The sequence below is a fragment of the Vigna radiata genome, chromosome 1 (genome assembly GCF_000741045.1).
Source record: "Vigna radiata var. radiata cultivar VC1973A chromosome 1, Vradiata_ver6, whole genome shotgun sequence".
In the NCBI taxonomy this organism is placed as follows: domain Eukaryota; kingdom Viridiplantae; phylum Streptophyta; class Magnoliopsida; order Fabales; family Fabaceae; genus Vigna; species Vigna radiata.
In genome coordinates, this window is record NC_028351.1 from 15,813,310 (window position 1) to 15,822,441 (window position 9,132).

The 9,132-nt window shown below is 33.4% G+C and overlaps 1 protein-coding gene across 1 annotated transcript in view; it reads left to right on the top strand.

Annotated features, from left to right (window-relative positions):
- The first annotated feature begins 8,425 nt into the window (after window positions 1-8,425).
- LOC106774129 (allene oxide cyclase, chloroplastic) overlaps window positions 8,426-9,132 on the top strand; it is a 10,417-nt gene continuing 9,710 nt past the window's right edge. The window contains exons 1-2 of the mRNA XM_014661004.2: window positions 8,426-8,822; window positions 8,940-9,070. Of these exons, the coding sequence (XP_014516490.1) occupies window positions 8,564-8,822; window positions 8,940-9,070 (390 nt within the window). The 5' untranslated portion in view covers window positions 8,426-8,563. The remainder of the gene's footprint in view (window positions 8,823-8,939; window positions 9,071-9,132) is intronic.

Here is a 9,132-nt window from a genome sequence, read left to right on the forward strand (position 1 = left end):
TTGTTGAAATGTTGGGTTTAGCACTTTATTTTACCTTGATGTTTTCTAACTTACACAGTTGAGTTTAATGTCCATTCATTTTAATTTAGTTATTAGTATTCACAAAAACACTTTTCAAAACCCCCCCTTTCGTATTAGACTTGACTTTGAACCGCAGTTGGTCCTTGAGAGACAACCTAGGGGTCATTCCCTAGCATTATACTGCATTTCTAAATTGCAATCAAATTTGTATGGGCCGCGAAACCCATCAAACACTGTTGTCTAGTTTTGTTCATTGCACAAGTATCCTCCTAGCCCTCTTAGACATGTAGTAGATTGGTAAGAACCTCAATGTTTCAACTTTCTTTGTTATATAAATGTGTGCTAAAGCAATTTTTTTTTTAATAGTTCCCTTACAACACATATGATGTTATCTGGGGGATCTACTGCTACAACTAAAAAGCTTGCATGGGTTGCCCTTAAGGTTTGGTATTTTAGTCCATACTTTGTTACGTTTGGTTCCATTCCAATGATGTTACTTAACATTTTATAATTATGATGATATATTGTAGTGTAATATACAAACAGGGTCATATGAATGTGGTTACTATGTCATGTTTTGGATGATGATCATTATTCGTGCACATTACACCAGTGGATGGCAAACGGTAATATTTAGGTTTGAATTTTATTTTCTCTATAGTTTAGATTTCATATACACTAATTGAAATCGTTGTGTTTTATGCAGAGATTCAATAAGACTGCCCCAATTCCAGAGAAATCACTTCAACTCGTGAGAAAAGCACTGGCTAAATATGTAATTCAATTATATAATAGTATGTAATAGACAGTAGGATATAGTAAGTTCTAAGTTTATGTTTCTAAGTTATTTTATACTTTTGTACATTATTATTAGTTTAACTTTGTACATTGCATTGATTTATGCTTCAAAGTTTATTTATGATTACATTTGATTGATTTATGCTTCTAAGAAGTTGATTTATGATTACATTGAATGTATTTATGTTTTCATATAATTTTGATTCAAAATATATACTTCTGGATTATTCTGAATTGTTCTGGCTGTAAAAGTATGTATGCAGGTTTATTTTTGCAATAGGGAACGTAGCAGAAAGAGACTTGATTTTAAAAGAAAAATAGGGGAATATGCATCAGTTGATACCATAACTGAGACAAAAAAAAACACCTTATGGCATCGTTTAAGGTCACAATTGAAGCAAAAAGGCTGGCGGATGAAAAAAAACAAAAAAAGACTCTACTGCCTCGGTTAATGTCCCAACCGAGGCAGTAGAGAGGGACATACTGCCTCGGTTCAGAGGGAACCGAGGCATAAAGTCCTGCGAAAAAAAATTAAAAAAATTCAAAAATCTACTACTTCAGTTAACTTTGAACCAAGGCAGTATCCTATCCTTTTATGCCCCGATTCAGAACCGAGGCAAAAAGTCTACCACTTTTTACCTCGCCTAGATATGCTTTGATTCACGAACCGCTGCTATTAACGAAAATAATCATTGTCGTTTCACCTGACTACACTAGTGTGTATTAGAATATACTAAAATACATATTCAGAAAAAAAAATATATATATAATATTGTTGTCATATCAAACAAAAGAAATTGTTGTTCCTTAAAAATTGTGTCCTATACCAGGGTTAAATGTTTGAATAAACTTATCAACACAAAACAAAGAATTAAGTTGGATTATGGCAGATTTTTGTATACTTTATGTCGCAACCGGAAAATCGCGACGGGACGACGACGATCCAAAAAAGAGAAATAATTTGAAAAAATATGTTTTGGAGTCGCCACCATAGTTTATTCTGGAAAACTACGGAAAAACCATAAAATGATAAGGCAAGGTCTGCGAAAACTGAACTTCGGGTTCGGGAGTCGGTTACGTGTAGGGAAGGTATTAGCACCCTACAACGCCTGCCCTAAGGCAGTACCTTTAATTAAATACACGAAATAAGATATGGTTTGCGAAATGTTTAACTATCCCAAATACAACAATATAAAGAAACAAAAATATTTTTTAGTTTTTTGGGCCCGACAAGGATTGACCTTGCTCCTACGTATTCTCAGTCATACTGAGAAATCAGGGTTACGTAGTTCTTTCCGAAAAATTGATTGTTTGAAGATGTTTTTAGTTTTTGAAGATTTTATATTTTTTGTATTTTTATATAAAAAGAGAAAAGGTTTTTAGCACAAGGCCTACGCGAGCGGTCGCACATGTGCTTTAACCCTTTCAAAATATTTTTATTTGATTTTTTTAATTTGTAAAAGAAAGGAAAAAGGTTTTCAGCACAAGGCCTACGCGAGCGGTCGCACGTGTGCTTAAACCTTTTCAAAATATTTTTATTGATTTTGAATTTTTAAAAGAAAAGGGAAATGGTTTTCAGCACAAGGCCTACGCGAGCGGTCGCACGTGTGCTTAAACCTTTTCAAAATATTTTTATTTGATTTTTTAATTTGTAAAAGAAAAGAGAAAAGGTTTTTAGCACAAGGCCTACGCGAGCGGTCGCACGTGTGCTTAAACCTTTTCAAAATATTTTTATTTGATTTTTTTTAATTTGTAAAAGAAAAGGGAAAAGGTTTTCAGCACAAGGCCTACGCGAGCGGTCGCACGTGTGCTTAAACCTTTTCAAAATATTTTTANAGAAAAGGGAAAAGGTTTTCAGCACAAGGCCTACGCGAGCGGTCGCACGTGTGCTTAAACCTTTTCAAAATATTTTTATTTGATTTTTTTAATTTTATGATTTTATATTATTTTTTATTTATTTTTATCAAACAAACAATAATAAAATAAATTCTAAAGCTAAAGAAATAAAAAACAAAGACAATAATAAAAAAAAACAATACAGTCCAAGCCCAATAAGAATAGGGGTGCAGAGATTAAAACCGGGGGTGCAGCTCGAAATTTGTTGATCCAGACCAAAGATAGGGGTGCGAGAATGAAGTCGAGGTGTCATGTAGTAATTTTCGGTCCGAGCCCAAAGATAGGGGGGTGCGGCAGCAAAATTGGAGGTGCCACTGGATATTTTGCTGAACAGGCCCAAGGCCTCTTTTATTGTTTGCCAGAAACAATATGGGCTTAAACCCATATGGAAGGAGGTGCGAATGGAGAACAGGAGGTGGCAGGCAGAGAGAATGTGGCCCAGAACTAGGCCCAAAGCTTCTTTTTGTATGCGGATTGGGAGAGGGGTGCGAATAAACTGCGTGTGGTGGCATGAGGAGAGACTGAGGCCCAAGGTCAGGCCCAAAGCCCCCTTTTGACCTAGACACCTTTAGGGGTCCTGCCCTTTTCTCTTCATTCTTCCTCAACGACCCAGAGACAATGGGTGCCCTTCGAGAAGACAAACGTCTCTGCCGTGACTGCGCCACCATCTCCACCACTGCAATCAACTGTTGGGAACCGCGGTCTACAGTGCTGCCGGCGCCGCCACTCACCGCTAAAGCCATGGCCGGCTGGGGAGAACACTTTCCCCCCCCTTTCGTTGCCCGTCGCGCCAGAGAAACACTCCTGCTCGATGACGACTCCGGCCGCTCGTCGCCGCAAGGGTGCCTCTGCCGCCAAGTCAAGGTGGCCGCCCTCCGTCGAACTCTCCCTGCCACAGTCGTGCCACAGCCTCCGTCTTCCTCTTTACTGGAGGGTGTGGGGGTTCCTCTTCTCCCATTGTTCAACCACCGTTGACGCTGCTGCCGGAGGTTCTGCCAGTGCCTCCATCGTAGTTCCTTTTCTTTCCACGTGAGTCCAATCATCTCCTATGAAGTGCGACACCGAACCTTTGTTGTCACCGGCGCCTTTGGTCATCCCCACGGCTACAACCTAGCCTGCAACTGGAAATCAAAACTCAGAACCACAATCGACAAAGTCGCCGATTTCATTGTTTCATTTCCCTTTCAATCTTGGTTTTCTTATTGTAAATTTTCCTTGGTTTGAATTTGATTTTGTATGGAATTGGTTGACGAATCAGTGCTTGGGAGAAAGGTGATGAAGGTATATTTTGCTTGAGGTGTTGTTTGATTTTCTTTCCCCGGTTGTTGGTTCGGAGGATGATGGAAAATGAAGATGGGGAATATGGATTGTCGGTGATGAACGAAGACGCTCTCTGAGAGGAACGAGATTGCTGCCCTGACACTATGAAGATCTCGGATGAGGATGGCGAGTATTGGCCACCGCGAATGAGTTCTGTTCTGCTATTTTTGATCTGTCTTTTTGGTGTTGATGGAGGAATTAGAGTGAGTATGATGGTGAAGATGGAATGGTGTGCATGATCACCCCCTCTCTGTTTTTTTGTTTCTAGGATAGGCATATGAGATGTTTGTTATTCTTTTTGTATCGTGTATTCTGGACGTTGTTGGAAGCGAATAATAGGAGCGAAAGGCATTCTGTGAGTGATGGAAAATTGGTGAGGATGATGGTGCTCTCAAGGTGATGGCAGTTTCTAGGAGTGGCCTAATGGTTGACGTGAGGGTAGTGTGAAAGCTGATGATTGGAAGCATAAGGCGTGGTCTCTGTGTGTGGGAGGATCGATTTCTGTTAGGGAGGATACCATTCTGTTATGTTTTTCCTTTCCATTTCCAAAACGTGTCTTTTTTCCAACTATTTTTTCGTTTTCCTCTTTTTTCTTTCGTTTTCTTTTCTTTATTTTCTTTTTTTGTTCTTTCTTTTTTTTCATTGCTTTTCCTTTTATCTTTTTTATTCTTTCGTTTTTTTTTTACTTTTTTTTCATTCATTTTTTCCTTTTCTTTTTCATCATTTCTTTTTCGTTTTCTTTTTTTTTTTCTTTTTTTTCGAAATAATAAAATCAAATAAAAACTAAAATTAAATCCAAATAATAAAATAAAATAAAAACTAAATCTAAAATAACAATAAAATGAAAATAAAATAAAAACTAAATCTAAAATAACAATAAAATGAAAATAAAATAAAATAAAAGTAAAAATCAAGTTCTATTATTTAATCGTCCGGACGAAATTGGGTGTTGACACTTTATTACATTTATTCAATTTAATCAAGTTAAATTAACTGAGTGATATATTTCAAAACAAGTAATACTAAAAATTTTCATTTCAAAGCCTTTTTTAATTATAGATTTTTTAAAATATTTTAAAAATGGATAATATTATTTAATATTTATATATTTCAAAAACAAATATTTAATTAGAAAATTACTGAAAAAAGGTTATATAATAATTATATTATTATATAATCATTTAATAATTTTGTTCAAGTTCATATTCAACCTATATTAAACCTACACCTATCCAATATATTGGATGAGATTCAATAAATTGAATCAAAGCCAATAAAAATAATCTGATCTATTTAATAAAACTATCAAATCCTCTTAAGTAATTAGCTGCCCTAATTTCCCAACATATTGTTTAACACAACCAACCATTTACGTCTTTATGAAAGACGTTTACACCAACTTATACTTTGATCTATCTTATCAATACTAGTGATTATATCACTTTTTTAAGGTAATAAAAAATAATAAAAGTATTATTATTATTATTATTACAACTATGAAACTAAATATAAATAATTTTTATAATTATAAATAATTTTTATTTATTTTATAAATAGTTTTATAATTAAAAAATAGTTAAGTTTAAAACACGGTGAAATTAAAAAATAAAAATAAATTTAAATAAATAAAAAATAATAAAATAATTATTTTAATTTTATAAAAAAATAATTCAGAAAAATATAGACACGTGGAGAATTTCGGATTTAGGTAAAATGGTTAATTAATTGATTTAACCCACTAAAAGAAACAACCCTCTCCAAAAATTCGAAAATCGAGAAGATGGATTTATTGCGTTGAATATGATTTTGAATTTATTTTTCAATTCTTCCTGTCTTGACACTTGTTCCCATTTAGCAGCAAGATGTAATATCAGTTTTACTTTCCTTCACTTCTTTCTTTTCCTCATTCTTTAGTTTTTTTATTTATTTCTAATTTTCTTCCTTCGTACCTCATTTTTTTTTTTAATCTGATCGCACTTTAGAATAAGAAAAATGATACCCAAAAATATAATTTATACCCAATTAAATAACATGAAAAAATATAATTTAATTATTCTAAAATTAATAAAACACTCGATTTTGTTCGCCAAGGAAAACTGTTCTACATCTTTTTGCTAGAATTCATCTTTACTTTCTCTTCTTTTATGATTTTTATAGAAACTAATAAATATAAATAAGTATAGATCACATCTTTTATTTTATCTTTTCACATCACGATATATATTAAAATTTATACAGAAAATGAAATTATAATTAATAACAAAAGAATTAGCATTATCTTAAACTTAATAAAAATTAACAACCTCAAACACATATTTTAAATAAGACTATATCTTGGAATTTAACAAATTTTTACACCTATCTTATATATCATATTTTATATATCTATCAAAGTCTTTTACTCTTTGCAAATAAAAAAGACATGTTTTTCATGATGATATTAAAGTATCAATCCATCATTTTCCTTTTAAACAAGATATCAAATCACGTACACAAGAGTGTTTGTTAAAAAGGCCACATTACACACGTTATTATTATATTTCCGTCTAGAAAACCAACGTTTTGGCTTAACTAACAATTATGTGGTCCTTCAAAGCAAATACATACAGGGATGTAGCTACAAAACAAACCCAAACAGAAATGGACAATTACAAGCTGCTACTACATTGTAAAAAACAAAATTGATAAAAACACATTTTCCTTTAGTTACAAATATTCTTCCAATGAAACCCAAACGCTCATAGTTACAAAACAAACCCAAACCTAAACCTTCTTCTTCTTCACAACATTCTTCACGTTTCACTTCAATCTTTTATACTTTTTGTCTTCTTCTCATGAGATTTCACGCCTTGATTCTTATTAGCATCTTGATATTTTAATAATATTTTTTTAATAATTTTTTAACAACAGGACACGTGTGTCAGAGTGACTGCAACGGAATAGTTAGCTTGGAATAACAAACCAAGAAAGGTTTTAAAATAAATATGTACCTTTTAATTTTTTATCAATTTGTCTTACTAAGCAAATAATAAATATAAATATAAATAAAAGAGTAAGATTGAGAGAAATTTGCACAGATGATTTTTATACTGGTTCGGATGTTACTAATCATACGTCCAGTCACTTATCTCAAACCAAGATAAACAGTTTCACTAAATACAAAACAATTACAAACTACATTCACAAAGAAACAATTTGTAAAAGTTTAGAAACCACATCTCTTGATACCACAAGAGATGAACCTACACCTCCTTTGAGTCTTCACAAAGGATGAGACATCTCCTCTGAATACTTCATGAAGGATGAAACACCTCCTCTAAATACTTCAGGAAGGATGATCCTCTTTCACACACCTCCTCAGACAAACCAAGGATGAACCAGTTATTCCTCTGTCATCGTAGTAGCAATACACCAACACCACAGACAAGAGTTTCCTTAGCCGAGCAAGAGCACACAATTCTCAACGAGTTCTCAGTATTTGAGTACAAGGGAAGAGTTGTTGATGATGGATAAAAAGAACCTATATATAGACTCAAGCAAAAACTCTTTCATTCTTTGTAATTGGTCATTTAACGCTTTTAATAGATTAATATTAATGTTAATCGATTAAAATGAGTACAACGACTAGTTTTCAAAAACCAGAAAATTCCAACGACTAGTTTAATCGATTATTCTAAGGATTAATCGATTAACTAATCGATTAAAAAAGATATTAATCGATTATTCCCTTGCCAGTTAAGTTTTCAGCACTTGTAACGTTTTAATCGATTAATACTTGATTTAATCGATTAAAACCGTGCTTTTTTATTCTAAACAGCAAATATAAAGTATGAAGATACAAGAATCAAAACCTACTACAAATCTAAGTCCTAAACATTTAAACTACAATTATTACAAAAGCTTTTTATAACAAAAAATTAAGTCTTCAAAGGATCTTCATGAATCTTGATATATCTTGACTTGATTTGGACATCATCAAAACTTCACCTTTATCATTTTGCTAACCACGTGTTATCGTTTTATTCGTCTGTTTGAATTTATTTTTAAAAAGATATTTAAAAGGAACCAATCATAAGTTACGATGTTGTCAAAAAATTGTAAAAAAAATTGTTAAACGAAATTTTTCCTTCTTGTTATTATTTGATTTTAACACACTTTTTAACAACTTTTTAACCATAGGACATAGGACATGTGTCACCATTTCATTTTTCTGTTTGAATTTATTTAAAAAAAAATATTTGAAATTATAAAAAAAAAAGAAAGAGAATTCTTAAAGGAATTTTTTCCTTGTTTGATTATTTTCGCACTTTCTCTCTCTATTTCTCGTTCTCTTCCTAACCCCACACCACAACTCCTCAGAGCTTTGTAATATTAGCTGTTTTTTCCTCATATATGCTTCTCTCATCATTTCCTTATATATACACCACTAACAAGTTATCAGTTTCATAGCACTCAAAAACTTATATCACCATTGCAATCCTCTTCCTCTCTCACCATATTCTAAAAGCTAGCATCTTCAACACCATTCATGGCATCTTCAACCTTATCTTTCAGAACTATCTCCCCATTCTCTTTGAAACCTGCTACTCTCTCCACAAGATCATCATCACTCGCCACTTCCTCCACCACATCCCTCTTACACTTTATTTCCTCACACTCATCTCTCTCAAAATCTCTAAAACTCAACACCTCTTCCCGGCACTCTCATCTCTCACTCCCCAACAAGAGTTTCACTTGTAGAAGCCAGGCTCAACAAACATATGAGGCTCAACAAACATATGACTCAGGTGCATAAATGTGCCATCTTCCCTTACGACTTTTTCAATATTCATATTACATTGAATATCTGTGCGATTTGCTTGATTCTGTGCTGACCCTTTTGGATTTTTCGCTTGATCTTGCAGCCAAAGTCCAAGAACTAAGAGTGTATGAGATCAATGAGCTGGATCGTGGAAGCCCTGCTTACCTCAGATTGGGCCCGAACAAATTGTTCTCTCTGATGTCTCTTGGTGATCTCGTCCCCTTCAGCAACAAGGCATGTTAGAGTTTGGTCTTTGTTTGATTGAATGTTCAAAATCTTTGCATAGCTTTGGTATT